The 18,229-nt window shown below is 50.4% G+C and overlaps 3 protein-coding genes across 5 annotated transcripts in view; 1 reads left to right on the top strand and 2 right to left on the bottom strand.

Annotated features, from left to right (window-relative positions):
- LOC119002613 (leucine-rich repeat-containing protein 51) overlaps positions 1 to 11,064 on the top strand; it is a 39,325-nt gene extending 28,261 nt beyond the window's left edge. Inside the window, exons 5-7 of the mRNA XM_037068585.1 lie at positions 8,682 to 8,956; positions 10,047 to 10,243; positions 10,729 to 11,064. Of these exons, the coding sequence (XP_036924480.1) occupies positions 8,682 to 8,956; positions 10,047 to 10,243; positions 10,729 to 11,049 (793 nt within the window). The 3' untranslated portion in view covers positions 11,050 to 11,064. The remainder of the gene's footprint in view (positions 1 to 8,681; positions 8,957 to 10,046; positions 10,244 to 10,728) is intronic.
- LAMTOR1 (late endosomal/lysosomal adaptor, MAPK and MTOR activator 1) lies at positions 21 to 5,842 on the bottom strand. Its single transcript, XM_037068588.1, has 5 exons — positions 5,697 to 5,842; positions 1,809 to 1,954; positions 1,491 to 1,568; positions 1,014 to 1,140; positions 21 to 665 (listed from the first exon to the last, which is right to left on the bottom strand). Exons 1-5 carry the CDS (start codon positions 5,736 to 5,738, stop codon positions 573 to 575), a joined length of 486 nt encoding a protein of 161 aa, XP_036924483.1. The 5' UTR covers positions 5,739 to 5,842; the 3' UTR covers positions 21 to 572.
- Positions 11,065 to 11,701: 637 nt separating the features above from the next.
- On the bottom strand, positions 11,702 to 15,907 carry ANAPC15 (anaphase promoting complex subunit 15). Of its 3 annotated transcripts, none has more exons than XM_037068589.1 (5): positions 15,775 to 15,907; positions 14,250 to 14,374; positions 12,589 to 12,648; positions 12,203 to 12,340; positions 11,702 to 12,047 (listed from the first exon to the last, which is right to left on the bottom strand). In XM_037068589.1, exons 1-5 carry the CDS (start codon positions 15,872 to 15,874, stop codon positions 11,988 to 11,990), a joined length of 483 nt encoding a protein of 160 aa, XP_036924484.1. In that variant the 5' UTR covers positions 15,875 to 15,907; the 3' UTR covers positions 11,702 to 11,987. The 3 variants fall into 3 exon arrangements, with proteins under 3 accessions (XP_036924484.1, XP_036924485.1, XP_036924486.1); XM_037068590.1 differs by having other exon boundaries at positions 11,702 to 12,035; positions 15,775 to 15,903; XM_037068591.1 differs by having other exon boundaries at positions 14,250 to 14,379; positions 15,775 to 15,894.
- Between the last annotated feature and the right edge of the window lie 2,322 nt (positions 15,908 to 18,229).

Here is an 18,229-nt window from a genome sequence, read left to right as displayed (position 1 = left end):
CAGAAGGGCTGAAATCAGCACACAGATGAATACATGTCCTTTATCAAGGGAAACAAACCAAAATAAACAAAACAAAAACAACAAAAAAAACCCAAACCCCCAAACTGTAAAAACCCAGGGTGTTAGAAATACAAACTTAACTCATTCAAATTCAAACTTGTCCAGACGCTGGTCACAAATCCTGGTGAGGTGCCTGTGAGCACCAATCCAGGGACAGGGGCACAGGAGTGAGGCCAAGGAAAAGGGCCTCCACAGGCCGGCCAGTGATCACCCTCACAGGGTCACCTCCACCCCCTCCCAGTGACAGCAAAGACCTACCAGGCCCTGTCCTTTTGTTCCCCACCCCACCCCTGACCAGGGCTTTTGAAGGCCAGTCCCAAATGGTTCTACCCTCCCTTGCTCCATCCTCACTTGCTGAGGCTTCTAGCCTCACTCTCCTCCTCAACAATCTTCTCTGTGATTAGTAGCAGGTTAGGGTACTGTATAAGCCGCAGTGAGGCTGGGGGCCAGGGGAGGCAGGGCAGAGACAAGACGGGGTGAAGAGGAGAAGAGCCGTCCAAGGATCCCTGTCTTCACGGGATCCCAAACTGTACAACCAGCTCCTCTCTTGCATCCACACGGATCTGAGAAAGTGCACTGTAGGCATAAGCAGCTATCCTGGAGACCTGAGACAGAGACCGGGGAGGAGAGGAACAGAGAGACAGGTGAGATCCAGAAACCAGGGGAGAAAGATCAGATGGCCAGAGGGGGGAATGAAGGGGGACAGGAGGCCAAAGAGAAAGGCAGGGATGGATGGGAAAGACAGAAGGAAAAGAACAAAGTCAGGGAGGGAGAACAAAGGTTGAGAGGAGGAGAGAGGGAGGAGATAATGTAAAGAGGAAGGTGGGAGTGAGCAGGGCCCACAAACTACCAGGCTAACCCTACTTTCCCACCTCCTATGAGACAGAATGGGTAAACCCTCCGCCACAGCCTGGGCAGTGTGGGTGGGCCCGAGTGGGCGAGGGGTGGCTCACCTGCTGCAAGTCGGAGAAGGGGATGGGCTCGCTGGCCAGCACTTGGTGGGGCTGACTGGTGAGGGATGGCAGTGGCGGCAGTTTCTTCCAATGGGTCAGGCTGCTGCTCAGCACAGCCAAGCGGTTGCTGGCCGAGAGGGAGGGGTGGCGTGGGCAGCGAGGCCACAATCTGCCCTGCCCTGCCCTGCCCAGCTCAGCCCACATGAGCCCCCCGCAGACCAGAGAAGCAGGGTGATGGGGCCTCAGCTCCCCACAAATTCGCTCCGACCCACCTCCCTTGGCCCCTACCCGTGAGTGTCATAGAACAGATAGGGCTGACACGAATAGCTACCGAGGCACCTGGAGATCTGTGGTCAGTCCAGGCTGCACCCAAATGAAGAGGCGGGACTGGGGCCCAGGCGCCAAAGCTGGATCAGGGATGGAGGGGAGAGGAGGAGCCCAAGTAGCCTGAGGGCCCCAAGCTGGCCAGGTGCTCACCTATACTGCCTTGCCCGGTCCATGTACTCATGCTGCTCCATGCCCTGGGAGTCTGCAGCAGACACGTCGATGATGTTGCTTTGGGGAGAAGAGGCAGAGAGAACATGACAGGTACATCCAAAGGGGATGAACAGAACTCACTGCTAGGTGCAAACTCCAGGGCTCTCCGATACCAGTGTCCCCCCTGCCTACTAGAGCAGGGCTGGGCCCAGAAGTATTGACCATTGACCTGTCGCTTCCCCCATGTCCTGGGTTGGCTCCCTCTGCTCCTCTCCAGATGGAGGAGCTCTGCCCCAGGCCTGGGTCTGTCATGCTCACCTGGCCGTCTTGGCAAGAATGGAGGAGAGCAGGGCCTGCTCATCTGTGCGAGCAGAAGGCAGGCTGTAGTTGTTGGACTCGGCTCCATTGACAACTTTGGTGGGGGGACTGCTAGGGTCCAGCAGTAGCTTCCGCTCCTCTCGGTCCTGGGAGGGACCAACAGGGAGAGGTGAGCCCCAGGGCCCCTAGTCCAACCTGCCTTCTCAGGGCTCTCCTCTCAGCCCAACTCTGACCTTTGAACACCAGAAATATTTTTATTAGGAGTACCCCAGTGCCTAACTATATGTCAGATAAGACTTAGTTCCTGCTTGCCCATGGGAGCTCAGCTCAGTTGGTGGTCCAAGATGAATTAAAGTGGAACCAAGCAGTTGCAGAGGCCCTGAAAAACGGACAGAGGCACAAATCAGGTATTCAGACACAGTCCTGGAGCTTCAGAAAATAGTCCAGCAACTTATGAAGACAGAACACCAGAAAAGGTGGAAAGTAACACAACAGTGGGGTCTAGAGGGGAAACTGATGCAAGCCAGGAGCCCAAGAAAGGCCCTCGTGATTCCCCAAACCAGGCCCTCCCCAGCAAGATGGTCTGTTTCCTGGACAGAGAGGCCCTGCGAGGCCAGACAAGGCCCTAGGCCCAAAAAGAAAGCAAGCCCAACCTGTCAATGCCCACCTCATATTATTTCAGGGCAGGAGTCCCGGTCCCAGCCTCTAGGTCACACAGTTCAAGTGCACTTCCTTATTGAGGGCAGGTCCTTTCTTTCGTAGGCGCTCACCCTCCTGTCCTCTGATGCTCTTTGTGTGGGACTGCCAGAACCAGGCTTGGTGCACCTGGTATATCCTGGCTTGAACTAAACAATAGAGCTGTTTCTTCCCTTGCCAAATCACTACAACCTCTATCTGTGGCATCATTAATATCAGCAGCCCTGTTCCTACTGGCCTACACTGATGTCAGAACAGCCAGAACTGACCTAGAGCCAAAGTCTCCCTGGTCCTGTATAATTCTGTGTATTTCTACTTGTCCTGGTTTAGTCCCATGTTCTAATCTTTCTGGTTACAACCCTGCCTTGAGCCCATCAGCAGCAAATCCCTGGTGGCTTTGTGTCAGCTGCAAAGTGGATAAACAGACCTGCTGGGTATCCAAGCCATAAAGACGGAGGGTGCCCAGGACAAAGTCAAGGACAAGGGGCCCATCCTGACTAATGCTGACTCACCAACACTTAGTGCCAGACCACTAGACCTCTCAGTGCTCAGTATCTCAGTTCCTACCTCTGACTTTCCCACTGCAGGCTCCCGGCTTCCCTGCCCACAACTCAAACCACTCTCCCTTGCCACTTCCTCCTGCCCCGCCTGCCCCACCCTAGGCAGGCCCAGTCTTGTCACATGACTCTTTCTATTCAATCCTAGGTGGCCCAAGTATCCCCAGGTCCCAGCCACAAGAGACAGAAGCTGTGGGTTTTTGTTCATCCCCCAAATCCTAGATACCCTACCTCCCTAAAGCATAGGCGATGTATTAAAGGGCTAGAAAGACAAAATCTTGCCAAAAATTAAACTACCTCTAAGGAAAGCTGATTCCATAATGAAGTCTGAGCTTGCTTCCTCTGTGTGCACCTTTCCCCAGCCCCACTTCAGACAGATCTCCCTGCAGAACAGCGCAGTCTCTCTCCATCAGGGATTCTTCAAGAACAAGCCTGTGTTCCTGAGATCTGGCCTCCGGGGGCCATACTGCTCCCATCAGAGTAGACAAATACCATCACCTCACTCACAAAGGGCAAGTAGAGCACAGGAGAGGTTTTTCATACTGACATTTTCCCCTGAGTCAATGTCAACCCAGGAGTGAAGGGTTTCACCATCTACCCTAGCATGGACACATATGTGGCCTGCCCATGACCAGTCATCTGGCCCATGGGCACAGCTAGAAGAGACAGACCGACCCAATGGCTAGAGCATATGGCTTGGCATCAAGTACCTTGGCTATGGCATTTCTTAGTTTTGTAACTTTTGCTAAGACACTTAGGCTCTTGAACTTTTTCCTTGCTTTTGTTTATTTACTTTAAAAGATTCTTATTTGTTGATTTTAGAGAGAGGAAGGGGATAGGTGAAAGAACAATCAATTTTTTGTTCCACTTATTTATGCATTCATTGGTTGACTCCTGTATGAACCCAAAACCTTGGTATGTCCAGACAAGGATCTAACCAACTGAGCTACCCGGCCCTGGCTCTTGTGCCTTCAGACAGACATAACCGGTACCCTATGATAGATGTTTGGCAAGAGTCAAATGATAACTGTAAAAGGGCTTTGAAAACTCTAATATGTTGTGCATTTCTTTTTATTACTATAATAAAGGGGCAGTGATGAGAGCAGCCTGCCCAAGAACTCAAAAAGGGGTGTTTTGATAGTGAAGGGTTCCAGCTTATAAACCAGGTAAATAGACTTTTGTGACATGAGGCTTCAAGTCACTTAACACTGACTTATCACAGTCTTTGGGGTTTAGAAACAGGTGTGAGAGCCCATCAGGGGCAAGGAGGAGACTGAGGAGAGCAACAAGCTCAGCTCTTCCAGCTAGAGACTGGGATCCTTTCTCATAAGGAAGGCATTAACCTTTCTTGACCTGTTGCCAGTAAGAGTCCATATTATGCTTTAAGGGACAACTTCCTGTGGCCACAGATTTCCCAGTAGGCAGAGAGGTACTGTCTCTTTAACAGGATGGGGTGAAGTGAAAAGTGTTGGCTATGAGGCACGCCTAACATAAGACTGAGGAAATGTGTATTCATTGTGTTCAGCCCCTCGAGCCGTCATACAAATGACATTTTCCCAAGCCTCAGGCCTTAACCCATGTGTTCATGTGAGTCACTGAGGAAAAACCTACTCCCAAGTAACAATGATAAAGTCCATTTCTGTGACTACCCCACCAGACTAGGCTACTTGCCGAAACCTTTCTACTGTCTCTGTGTCTAGTGTGTGTTGAAATGTGGAACCCAGGCACAGAGGCAGTCAAAAAGGTGACTGGCCATCAGTTAAGATTTGATCCTTGGAAAGGTTCCCCCTCCTCCAAGGAGGTCATGTGGGAAGGGCCAGAATTAAAGTGTGGCAAGAAGTGAGAATGCACCAAGAGGAAGAGGGAGAATTTAAAATTGTACAGCTTTCCCAAGTCTAATTCTTCTTGTAAAGGGTTTTCATCTACAGCCAAATACCCAGGGCAAGAACCCCTCTAGCTAGAGGAGCCCTCAAGTCGCAGGCAGGAGCTGCACTGAAGCAGGCCAAACTCAGCTCCCCATCCTACACCCACCGCCCAATCCAGCCGAAGCCAAATCCAATTTGTTACTTCCTACATAATTCCCCACACGTGCCACTGTCCTCACTCAGTCTATTAAATCCTTCACTAACTCAAATGCTACCAACTTCCAGAGGCCTTCTGACCCCAAACCTGCAGTGAGCTTCCTTTTCCAATCCCAGAGTCTGAGAGAATACATCTGCAGATTCCTAATTCATCTCGGGACAAACTAACTCTGAGCCTCAGCTTTCCCACCTCTACAATGGATTCACAAAGCTCGCTAATACAAGCACAGTTAGGTGGGAAGCGAGTGCTTCCCCGGGACGCAAGCTAAGAATGCTTTAGGCTGTAAGTGTGAAGGTAAGGGGAGGTGACAGGGATGGAAGGAAATGAGATACACGGCTGCCTGCACACGCCAAGCCCGGGACTGTGCAGAAAGAACTGGGGCTTTAACAGTAGAGACCAGCCCGGCGTCTCTTCTGTAATCTGTCCCCTCCAGGCCTCCGTACTCAGTGAGCCCCGCCGTCTGGCACCCCTTCTTCTGCAGGATTTTTTTTCCTGGACCCCACGCCCCAGGGTCTCAACCCTCATTCCCGAGCCCCGCCCGCCGCGGCCGCACCTGGTCCGAGTCCTCGTTCTCGCTGCTATAGCAGCACCCCATGGCCGGGGTCGGGCCGGGCGCTCAGGCCGCGCGGAGGAGGGACGGCGTCCGTCAGGAGCCCTTCCGGTCACATGACCCGTGGCTGCTATCAGCAAGCAACCACCCACCCCTGCGACTAAACATTCCCAGAGTCGCTTCGCCGCCGCCGAAAACTCGCTTCCGATTCCGCCCCCACAGCGTGATCATCCCCAACCAATGGGGAGGCGCACCTTGCGTCACAACCCTCGAGACCTGTGAGGGAGGGGAGGGGCGTATCACATGACTTCAGCCTCTTCTCAATCTCAGAGCTCTAGTTCTCTCCTGCGGGTCAAAGAGGCTCTTGTGTGGTCCGTTTGATGAGGTCGCGGGGCCACAAGTCTACCTTTGTGGGCCAGTGAGTGAACTCGTACCAAATGCCATCATGATATGCTTTGCTAAATGCCGCACAAGGGGCGGATGGGATGCATACACCTAGGCCCCTATTGCCCAGCACCTAGAAGGGAGATAAAGGGGTTGTGACAAGCATCGTAGTTCTCAACCTGGATTAGTGATCTGACACTTAGTGGAAGAAGGAACTATATCTTCACAAGGCAAAACTGAGTGGAGCTTAATCCTGGTAGTGGAAATAGTGGCCACCTTACTGATCTCCTTACCCTTGGGCATTTCTCTTCAATCCTGCCATTTTATCGCAGCCTTAGAATCTTAAAGGTCGCAGTCGGTACTTTATTCTTAAAACCATCCATGTCTTCTCTTGGATCCTGAACACAGTCCAAGTCTGTCATTCAAGATCTTGCTGATGCTGCCCTCGCTGGTGTAGGTCAGTGGATTGAGTGTGAGCCTGCAAACCAAAAGGTCACCAGGGCACATGCCTGGGTTGAGGGCCAGGTCCCAAGTTGGACTGGAAGAGTCAACCAATCCAGTTTCTCACATGAATGTTTCCCTTTCTCCCTTCCTTCCCCTTTCTCTAAAAGTAAATAAAATCATTTTAAAAAACATCTTGCAGATGCTTCCCCCCTTCCCATTCCAGGCCCAGAGGGGGTGGGAGTGGGTGGGAGGGGTTGGGGAAATGCCTCATCAGCCATTTGCAGTTCCCTGATTGACCTCCTGGACTTTGTACATGTATCCTGGCACTGTCTCCCCATCAGGTCCGGCTGCTGTCTTCAAGATCCGACAGTATCCTCCTGATTGTCTTCTCTGATTCCATTCTCTGGGCATCTCCTATGTTTTATGCCTATGCAGTGTTGATTCATTCATTTTTGAATCAAATGTTTACTGAGTATCTGCAATATACCACACACTGTTCTATATGAATATGTAGCAGTTCACAAGACAGCCAAGAGTCCCTGTATTCACGGAGCATCAGTTCTGAAGATCATATATTGTATTCTCTGTTCCTGCACCTATTTTTTAAATATTTTATTTATTTATTTTTAGAGAGAGGGGACAGGAAGGAGAAAGAGTGGGAGAGAAACATCAATGTGTGGTTGCCTCTCATGTGTCCCCCACTGGGGACCTGGCCTGCAACCCAGGCATGTGCCCTGACTGGGAATCGAACCGGTGACCCTCTGCTTCACAGGCCCATGCTCAATCCACTGAGCTACACCAGCCAGGGCTATTTTTTTCTACCAAACATGGAGTTCAACAACCACCACAAAACATGGAGTTCCTGGGGCACAGTGACAGGATTTGACTCTTCTCTGCGACCCATGCCCGGGCACTTAGAGAAAACTTGAATTTGGAACTAATGAGTAGATTATAACCTCCATATCATCTTGGCTTACATCATACCCATTTGTGCTGATCCAAGGGGTTGGAGGAAAGGGCACCAAGCCCAGTAACTCTATTATCACTCTTATAAGAACCCTGGAGTTCTTATAAGTTCTGAGGGTTTCTGAAAGGTAGGAGGCAGCTCCAGCTTGTCCCTGGGGTTAGTAACTTGAACTGCAGGTTTCAGGTGACAGCAGCAGCCTCAGCATCAATAATTGAGAGCAGGTCCAGCCTGCCTCACAGTTCCCCCCCCCACTCTCCAAGGACTCCCCCCTCCTGTCCTATGTGCCGATCTTCCCCAAGCAGGAGCCTCCAGCCCAGGTAAGCAGGGCCCTTGAGTGGGTTCCCAAGCACACCAGTTCAAACTCGCCACCACTCACCTACTCACACACACTCACACACTCCTACTTTCAATTTTAGTTCCCACCACCACCACCACCAGCCTTATAAGGGTCAGATGGTCCAGGGAATGAGACAAGGTGGGAAACTTATCCCTCATACCAGGCTGTGGGGAAGAGGGCTGAGTGAGGAGAAAGTGTGTATTGTGTGTACGCACATGTCAAGGGACTTCTAAGAAAGAACAGAACAGAGGAATGCAGGGGAGGGGATATAGGACTGGAAAAAAATAGAATCAATGACTCTTCTCACCCCCAGGGAAAATCAGAGAGAAAGTCCTGGGGTGAGAAGGACATCTCATCCCAACACCCTATAGAGTGTTTAGATTGCCTTTTACTGAGGCAGAGCAATGACAATGAAGGGGTTTGACAATGACAGTAAAGCTGTGCTCTTTTGCTACACGGCAATGGGTCAGAGGAGACCAGGCAGGCAGTGGGTGGGGCTGGAGAAGGATATTGCAGAGGGGAACTAGTAAAAGGAGTCCTAAAGATTGGAGACAACAGAGATGAGGAAGAACGAGTGGAGGGAGCAAGGTGAAGATGGGACCAGGAGCCAGAAGTGAGAAGACATGGTTTGGGATTGGGTTTTGAATTTAGCATGGAGTCCTTGAAAGTACATGGACTTGGGATCAGACCAATTCAGATTCAAATCCTAGTCCTGCTGTGTGACTCTGGAGAAAAGACAGCCTTTCTGAGCCACAGTTTGTAAAATATAGGGACAATAATTACTACTGGTAAGGGCTGCACAAATGTCAGGCAAATGTCAGGTGTGGGTTTTCCTCACTGCCTCCCTCTGTCCCAGGACCCAGGTAGGGACCATGTCTCCAGCCATTGCACTAGCCTTCCTGCCCCTGGTGGTTACACTGCTGGTGCGGTACCGGCACCATTTCCGACTTCTGGTGCGCAGCGTCTTACTGCGGAGCCTTCGAGACTGCCTGTCAGAGCTGAGGATTGAGGAGCGGGCCTTCAGCTATGTGCTCACCCACGCCCTGCCTGGGGACCCTGGTCACATCCTCACCACCCTGGACCACTGGAGTAGCCACTGCGAGTACCTGAGCCACATGGGGCCTGTCAAAGGTCAGTGTTCCCTAGCATTCTGCTGCAGGAAGCATCCCCAAGAGAGTAAAGAAAGAGCTGGGATATGCCACTGCCTTACTGGGTGAATTGGGCAGGTTCTTGACCTACTATAGGTCTCTTTATTCTCCACAAATGAGGGGGGTGGGAAGGTTACTCATTCATCCAACAAACATTTATTGCCAGCTCTTTTGTACCAAACATGTGCTGGGTACTGGGAGAAAAGGAAGTAGAAGCCACATGGATGAATCAGCCACAGATACTGGCCTCAAAGGGGATACAATACACAGGGGAATAACCATCTCCACAAATAACTCAACTTTGTAATATTTTTCTCCCCCATCACAGAAGCTCCTACATCCTATTCAGGGTAGCTGTCTGCCTGCATTTGTCTGAGTCCCAGCTCCCAGCACAAGTGCTTTCAGAGTCTTATTTGAGAATTTGGTCCAATTCCAAGGTTAAAAAGATATCTAATGAACAAAATAAGGGGAAATGAAACTGGAAGTTCTAGCTAAGGTCTCTCAGAAGCCTGGGGTTGTTTCTGCCTCGACCTTCATGGAGGAAGCAACAGTTGAACTGAGTCTAGGATTGCTTTCTGGTTGGTCAGGCAGATGGGGATAGGGTTGGGGAAAGGCAAAGCCATCACATATACAGATGCGACAGGAAGGAATTCATCAGAATGGTTGCTCCTGGGCACAGTTGTTTGAGATGGCTGTGGTACATGCTAAAATTAGGAAGGATTGAGGGATGAAACTGGAAAGGTAAGATAGGATCAGTTCCAAGGAGGTCCTGAATGTCAGGCTGAGGATTCCAAATTCAATCCCAAAGGCCTTAGAATCAAGGAACCAGGAAGTGATAGTGTCACATTTGTTTCTCAGAAAGATTCCTAGTGGCTGGTATGAAGACTAGACTGAAGGAGGAAAGCCTGGAGAAGTAGGGAGGCCAGTGGGACAGCTGGGGCTATATATAGTTCAAGAGAGGTAAGATCCTGGCTGGCTGGGAGCTGCAGTGAGGCAGGTGGGCACTTGAGATTTCTTTCTATGGCTTTCCATCCATCTCCCATGTCTGCTGAAATGGCCATCTCCCCCCATAGGTCAGATCCTCATGCGGCTGGTGGAAGAGAAGGCCCCTGCTTGTGTGCTGGAGCTGGGCACCTACTGCGCATACTCCACACTGCTGATTGCCCGTGCCCTGCCTGCTGGGAGTCGCCTTCTCACTATAGAGCAGGACCCACGTACAGCAGTGGTGGCAGAAAAACTCATTCGCCTGGCTGGCTTTGACGAGCGCACGGTCAGCCCCCACCTCCCCAACCCTGGTCTCTTCCCTTGGCCTTGCTCTGGCCAGGCCTCCCCTGTGGAGGAGTCCTGCCTAGGAGAAGGAAGTAGCTCCACTTAGGAAACTGTCATCCTGGAGGCTGTATAAATTTCCTGTCCTCCTCTTCCAAGTCATTTGTACGTATTTGCTGCTGAATGACAAAGAAGCAGTTAAGAGGAAAGTCTCTGGAGCCCAGAAAATCTGGGTGCAAACCTTAGTCTGTCTCTCATTAGCTATGAGACCTCGCGCAAAGCACTTATCCTCTGAATCTCAGCTTCTTCATTGGTAGAATAGAAATCACAATACAGATCCTGACCTCTTGGGTTCTGAAGCCAGAAGAAATGTGAGAACACTGGTCGGGATCTAGACCAGGGCCTGGCATAAAGTAAGCTAGATCCTGGTGGGGTCTGATGGGAGACAGGTTGTCCCACCCTCACCTCCAGCTCCTCCCACCCCCACAGGTAGAGCTCATCGTGGGTAGCACAGAGGAGGTGATCCCACGCCTACGAACCCAGTACCAGCTGAGTCGGGCAGATTTGGTGGTTCTGGCACACCGGCCCCGATGCTACCTGCGGGACCTGCAACTGCTGGAAGCTCACGCTCTGATGCCAGCTGGTGCCACTGTGTTGGCTGACCACGTGCTCTTCCCTGGTGCACCCCGCTTCCTGCAGTACGCCAAAAGCTGTGGCCGCTACCGCTGCCGTCTCCACCATACTGGCCTCCCAGACTTCCCTGCCATCAAGGACGGCTTAGTCCAGCTCACCTATGCAGGGCCTGGCTGAGGTCCTGGCCCAGGAGTACTTACTGCTGCCCCACCTTACCCCCACCCAAGCAAGGACCTCAGAACATTCCTTCCTCTCCCTGCTTGTGGCCTGACAAGTGCTGAGCTCTGGGTTGGGGAGGCTCTCCTCCTACCTCTGCCCCACTCACCTGGGGCATCAAGGTCTGTCAGGCTGCTTGGTCCCATTGCTTTCCCTCCTTCCAGAGAAAGCCATGAACCAACAGGCAAAAGGCCTGAGCTCCCATCCCAGCTTTGTCACTGATTTGCTGGGTGACTTCAGGGGAGTTCCTGCCCTGCTCTGAGACTTAATCTGCTCTCTTAACACCAAGGAAGCTGGCTAGAAGAGCTCCAGGGGCTTCCCAGCTCTGGGCCTCAGAAAGCCTGCCCTCTCAAGCCCATGCCATTGTGGACAGGATTAAAAGAAACAGTGAACTCTGAGGTAATGGCCCTGCAGGAATGACTGATGCAATGGTGGAATTGGGGCCAGAGGAGAGGGCAATGCAGCCTGGGCCCAGGTCTTCCTCCTGGCCTTCCTTACCCCTGGACCATGTGGCCAGATAGGTTTGCCTGAGTCCTCTGAATGCCCTCTCCCTAAAGCTCAAGAGAAAATGCCAGATTCCTCTCGGCCTCACCAACAAATAGGGAATAGACATGGGGGGAAAATCAGTCCTGTGTCTTTATTAAAGAGAGTTAGAAAGAGACTACACCTGGCAACCGAAAGGTGAGATACTGGCCAGAAAGGTGGGGTGGGCTCAGGCTCCTGGGATTCAAGGGCAGGCTGATGGCCTGGGAGGGGCCAAGGAGACCAGGTCCTTGCAGCAGCTGAGGAGGTGCCTGAGGGTAAGCTTTCAGGCACTGGGGTGATCAGCTGGTTCTGCAGGGGTTACAGGTAGGTTGCATTGGCCTGGAATCTCCCTGAGGCCACCATGCCTTGTCTACTTAGATCATCCACTGGTCCTGATCCTGTTCATTGCCTTCCATGTCCACCTGGAGAGGAGGCTGGGTGTAGGTGGGGAGGGGCCTCAGCCACCCAGCCAGCCCCAGTCCCAGATTCTGCTGCTGACTGGATCCGAAGTTTCTATACCCCTTGGCCACCAATTAGGTCAGGGGCAGGGACCCAGGAACAGAGGCCTTCCCCCCACACCTCTGCCTACCTCGTTGACCTCTCCATCATCAGGTGACTCATTGTAGTCATTCATCTCGTCCATGTCCTGCATGTCCTCGTCATCCTCTGAGTCCTCTTCACTATCCTCGTCATCATCTTCATCTTCCTCTTCCTCATCATCATAGTGCTGGTAAGGCAGGGGAGAGTCTGTTGGACCAGTTCAAGGGCTGGCCCACTTGTTGCCGCTCTCTAGAACCAACAAATGACCCCCACTCCCTAAGCCTGCCCTGCGTAAGACCGCAGGCTGATGCATGGTTTGCAGGACTTTAGTTCTAGGTGGGCCCAATGCCCACTCCCTCTAGCTTCTGACTCTGGACTCAGAAGAAGGACTTGTGGAATTAGAACAAAGCCTTAGTCCATCTGGGGCCCACTCACCTCTGACGCTGGCTTGCCAATAGGTACCAGGTTGTTGTCTTTCTCTGCAATGCTCTGGAGCTGTGTCCAAAAGGGGAGAAAAACAGGGCAGGGCCCAAGAGGGAAGGTCATGGGCATAGGACTAGACCACACTGCCCCCCAAGAAGACTCCCAAGTATGAAGGAGAAGCTTCCTTCCAGTTCTCAGGAAGATTTGATCCCTTTCTTTCCTGGCATCTGCCACTTACTTATGAACTTGATGCAATTGCACACACTCTCTAGGCCTCGGTTTCCTCATAAGATTATGGTGAGAGTAAAGTGAGAAACTATCAGCCTAGAACATGGCATCTGTTAAGTCTTCAATAAATAGTCAAAAATATTATTTCCTGCCCTGGCTGGTGTAGCTCAGTGGATTGAGTGCGGGCCTGTGAAGCAAGGGGTTGCCGGTTTGATTCCCAGTCAGGGCACATGCCTGGGTTGCAGGCCAGGTCCCCAGTGGGGGACACATGGGAGACAACCACACATTGATGTTTCTCTCCAACTCTTTCTCCTTCCCTTCCCCTCTCTCTAAAAATAAATAAATAAATATAATAAAAAATAAATATTATTTCCTATGCTTTAGGGAAAAGTGACATGGACTCTGGCCCACAGTGTCCAAGGCGTTATGACTGAGATGAGACAAATTCACACGGACTACCGAGTCCTGTGGAGGAAAAGGGATGGCACGGCCCTCTCTCAAGGGGAAAGTGCCCCAACTCTTGCCTTGACATGCTTTTATTGGCTTAATTTTCACAGGAATACAGTGTGTATAAGGAAAGCTCATCAACCATTGTCAGGCAGTAATGATCAAATAGATAACATTCAAAGAACTCTGAGGGCCTATTTTGAGTCAGGGTCAAATAGTTAAAGGGCCATAAAACTTTGGGGAAATAAACGCATTTCATGCTTAGACCCTTATCATTTAAATTGAGGGTATTAGCAAAACAGGTTTCACAAGATTTTATGCATTCTTTCTTAGGCCTGATTGTCCCAGGAAACCACCCTCTGGCATTGTTTCAGGCTTAGGTCAGGCAGGGAAAGTAAGGCAGCCAAGAGATTAGGAGACTTCTTGCAGACAGAATGAGGACTCAGGCTATGTCAAAGCCAAGGGGCGTGGGTCCATTACCCCCTTTTTCCATAGCCTCCCCAAGTCCTTCCTTGAGGGCCCCCTCATGATCATGCATAGGTCGTGCCTGTCTTAGGTCATCCCTCCCTTGAAGACTCTTACCGTCATTGGCTAACCAGTCATACACTGGGGGCCAGGCAGGGTGAAGTAAAGTGGAAAGAGGTGGTGTTCCTGCCAGGGGGATAAGCTTTGTCTCCTTAGTGGCTTAGGATCCCAAGGTCTCTCACTCAGCCTTAGCCATGGGGGGTTACAGCTTCTGAAACCAGGCTGGGCGGTTCCCAACAGAAAAGAGCCTGGACTCCAATCTGGCCCAGTGGTCCCATGGTCCCCCAGCAAATTAAGGTAAAACAAAGACAAGAACTTAGCTCCCTGTTTCCCCTAAATCCCGCCCAACCCCAGGCTGATTATTCTCAGTTCAAAGCAAAAAGCTCCTCCAGGGCAGATCTCAACACTGGGTCATGGCCAGTGAAAGGGGGATCCCTGACTGAGCTCCACCACTGTGCTGGGTTCTCACTCACCCAGGCCTGATGCTGCTGTTCTTGCTGCTGTAGCTCTGTCTCTTCCACACAAGGTCGATCCAGATTAAACCACAGAGTCTCAGTCACACGGGGAAAGAGTGAGGGAAACAAGGTGGACATGGCTCCTAGACTGAGAGAAAAAGTCAGGTGAATCTAGCTCTCAGATGTACTTGGTTTTGGTTTTTGTATGGGTTACAGTTCAGTCTGGGGGTGGGGTGGAGTGGAAGGAAGCAGGGAAGCAGTTCTTCCCTGTGGGAATCAGACAGACCTGGGTTTCAGTCCTGGCTCCACCACTTACTAGCTGTTTGACCTTGGCCAAGTCACTTAACCTCTCTGAGCCTCAGTTTCCTCATCTGTAAAATGGGGATAATAACAATTGTACAATCCTCACAGTTATTCTGATCATTAAGGTAATTTATTTATGGTAAAATAAAACTGTAAGCTGTTCAGGAGGAAAGAGAATAGAAGCCAAATATAGAGATAGGAATCCAAAATGCACACTAGCATTACAAAATTAGAAGTAGCAGGGCTCTACTGAAACTGTTTCTACCTCCTCCAAACACTAAGACATACTTTTCGCATCTCTGTGATAGTCCATACATTATTCACCCAGTGTCAGAAATTTAGGACACTAACCACCCACCTCTCTCATAAACCACAGCCAAAGTTGCGGCGGGGGCGGCGGGCAGGCATGCAAGTATGGTTCAGTAAGACATTCTAAAGACATGGGTAAACGTATAAGCGGAAGGTTGAATGGGTGAACTAACATGTGAGAGAACAAGTAAATTCTGATTCAGCTCGGATTAAGCAGCTGAGGGAGTTGACCAGGAAGGTCCCAGGTAATATGAATTAAAACATTTCCGCACCAGGAAAACTGAGGCCCAGAGACTAAAAACGGCTGGGCTCTGGGTCACACAGTGAGTTGCCGCATAGAACTCTGGCTGGAAGAGACCCAGACCGGGTACTAGCGATGAGCAGGAGAAAAGGATCTAGGTCTAGTTCTGCTCTGCCCTAATTTATTTGACCGATCCGGGGATAGCCTGCCCTTCCGTGGACCTCAGCTTCCCAGCCAAAGTAACAAGCAAAACAGCAACACCCCTCACGTCTCAGCACTGAGAAGCACAGAAACCAGGGCTCCAAAATCCCAACCCCTCACCGCATAGCCACCGCCCACTCTTTGCTTATTATGATAATGTCCGTGAGGTTGACCAACAGAAAGAAAGCAAAGGCGGGATTCGGAGAGGCACCTTATAGGGTTGCTAATAGAGAAAGGAGCGGGGCTTGAATATGGCCAATTAACTGGAAGAAATGCTGGGTGACAAGAAGCGACACCAATGAGTGACGGATCTTGTGTGGCGGGGTGGAGCTTAGTCTCGCGGAAGCGGCCAATGAGCTGGCGCTCTTTAATATAAAAAGGAGTCTGAACACAGAGCTCCCGAGGAGGCGGGTCAGGGGAATGGAGTTTCTCTGGGGGAGGGAGGAAGGGACAAGGAGACAGCAGAATCAGCCTTGCTTCTGTACTTACCGCGCCAGGAGGAGGCTGCCGGCAGCGACCCGGAAGCACTTCTCTCCGCCTGAGCGGAAGAACCCACCAGAACCTGGGACACACCAAACGCATGCGTCATTGGTCTCCTTTTGTTTCCCGCTCCCGCCTACCAGACCGGATGTGACGTTATGCACCTTAGTCACGTTGTTGGAGATGGAAATTTGTCGGCCCCGCCTTGAAACTCAGCCAATCCGCCTCTCCAGTCTGCTGGCCCTTCACCCCGCCCCCAAACCCCACCCCCCACCCCCGGCCGGCCTGCCATCCACTCCATTTAACCCCACCCCTCTGCCTACACGGTGTGTGTGACCTTGCCAACCCCTTCTGAAAAACATCTGGGAGACACCTGAGTTAATAGTGATCCTGATCGATCTGCTGCGTACTATGAAAATTAGTATTCTTCTAACGCTCAGTTTCCCATTTGGGTGCATACATTTATTTATGTATGCCTCCAGCGAAAATATTTGAGTCCCAGCTGTAATCCGGACTCTGCAAGAAGCTCAGGATAAATCTAGGAACATTGGTCCTTGCCTCAAACACCCCACGGTAGTGGGGAAGCCAGACTGCAAACCAGCAGCGGTCTCACTTGTCTCTGTATTCGAGATTATGTAAGGGCTTAACCAACTAGTTATCCTCAGGCATTGCTGAATTGCTCTGCTGCGGAGGAATTCAGCTGCCCTTTTCAGACCAGGGCCAAATTCGCTTAGTGGTAAGCCTCATCATCTTTCCCACTCCTTTGCTGATGTCTCTGTTCTTGTAACCTCTGACTCCCTTTCAGAGAACTTCATGCCTTCTGGCAAGAGATCTTTGAACCCACTCCCACTAAACTCCATCTCTCATCAGCCTCTTCCAGGGCCAGCAAAACAAATACACCCCTGCCCCAACAAGATGGAGACCTTTAACAATTCTTTTCTCTGGAATGATTCTTCAAATAGCATCATAATCTCTACCCTGCCCTCCTCCTGTTCTGGACTGATGTCATGTTTGTGAGATAACATCTTTAAGAGGTCGTACTGCATTTTTCAGCAGCTGTGCTTGTTACAGTTTTTCATTAATGAGTAAAATTTGCCTCTTAGAAATGTCCACCTTTTTCATTCATTCATTCATTCATTCATTAAATACTTGTTGAGTGCCTCCTTATATGCCTGTAAATAGTCTCTCTTTTTAAGGATTTTATTTATGTATTTATCTTTAGAGGGTAAGGAGAGAGGGAGAGAAACATCAATGTATGGTTGCCTTTCACGCGTCCCCTGCTGGAGGCTTGCCTGCAGGGAACCAGCCTGCAACCCAGGCATGTGCCCGAGACCCTCAGGCTCGCAGGCCTGTGCTCAATCCACTGAGCTACACCAGCCAGGGCTGTAAATAGTCTTAAGTAGTGAATATACAATAGTGAACAAAACGAACAAAAAACCCCTCTCTCATGCAGTTTCCATTCTAATGAGAGAAATAAACAATAAAGATGAATAAAATATATACCGTAGCTTAAGATTGCAGTTAATACTACAAAGTCAAAATAAATCAGAAAAGTGGGAGGAAAAAACACACTGGCAGGAGGAGAGGTTTCATTTTAGATAGGGGAGCCAAGGAAGAAGAAAATGAAAGAGAGAGAGAGAGGGAGTGAAAGCACACTGTTCTGATATTTAGAGAAGAGCATTTCAGGGACAGCAAGTGCAAAGGGCCTAGAAATAGCTGGAACACAGTGTACCTTGGGAAGGGTAAGAGAATACTGAGAGGTAGCAGGAGCCAGAGAGCACAGCCTTTCAGGTCATAATAAGGACTTCAACTTTTACCCATGTTCAGGATCCTGAGAAGGGTTTTGAGAAGAGGATCTACAGAATCTGATTTCTATTTTAGCAGAGTTATTTTTGCTAGTCTATGAAGATTAGATTTAGGAGGGGCAGTAGAATACGCAGGGAGACCAACTGGTATAATTGGGATAATAATCCAGAGGTGGGGGATGAGAAATGATTGAATTTTGAATACGCAGTTGACCCAGACTAATGCAGAGCTCAGAACCAACCCACGCAGAGTTGAAAATCTGCATATAACTTTTGACTCTTTCAAAACTTAAATTGTCCCTCAGTCTCTCCAAGGGATTTGTTCCAGGACCGCCCCCCCCCCCAAACTCCCACAAATGCTCAATTCCCCTATAATGGATCAATGCCTATAGTTGGCCTTCTACACCTGCGGACTCCCAACCGTGAATAAAACACAGTACTGGTATTTACTTTAAAAAATCCCCTTTAAGTGGACCTGAGCAGTTCAAACCCATGTTGTGAAAGAGTCAACTATATTTAGAAGGTAGACATTAACAATGTTTGCTGACAGACTGGATATAGAGTACCAGAGGAAGACAGGAGCCAAGATTTTTGGCCTGAACAACCAGAAGACTGGCACTGCCACTTCTTGAGATGGGAAAGATAAGAGAATGGCTCAT

The sequence above is a fragment of the Sturnira hondurensis genome, unplaced genomic scaffold (assembly GCF_014824575.4).
Source record: "Sturnira hondurensis isolate 20B ecotype Veracruz unplaced genomic scaffold, ASM1482457v3 Scaffold0017746, whole genome shotgun sequence".
NCBI classification, from domain to species: Eukaryota; Metazoa; Chordata; class Mammalia; order Chiroptera; family Phyllostomidae; genus Sturnira; species Sturnira hondurensis.
The sequence above is the reverse complement of the archived record's forward strand: the minus strand, read 5'-3'. Positions and strand labels throughout refer to the sequence as shown.

Excerpts from the sequence above, each read along its gene's own strand:
- LAMTOR1 (XM_037068588.1), bottom strand. The coding sequence starts at position 5,738 with ATGGGGTGCTGCTATAGCAGCGAGAACGAGGACTCGGACCAG. Across the intron at positions 1,955-5,696 it reads AGAACGAGGACTCGGACCAG|GACCGAGAGGAGCGGAAGCT; the intron begins GTGCGGCCGCGG and ends GGTCCCTCCCAG. Across the intron at positions 666-1,013 it reads CCTTCTCCGACTTGCAGCAG|GTCTCCAGGATAGCTGCTTA; the intron begins GTGAGCCACCCC and ends TCTCTGTCTCAG.
- ANAPC15 (XM_037068589.1), bottom strand. The coding sequence starts at position 15,874 with ATGACGCATGCGTTTGGTGTGTCCCAGGTTCTGGTGGGTTCTTCCGCT. Across the intron at positions 12,649-14,249 it reads AACAGCAGCATCAGGCCTGG|CTCCAGAGCATTGCAGAGAA; the intron begins GTGAGTGAGAAC and ends TTTTGGACACAG. Across the intron at positions 12,341-12,588 it reads TTGGCAAGCCAGCGTCAGAG|CACTATGATGATGAGGAAGA; the intron begins GTGAGTGGGCCC and ends CTGCCTTACCAG.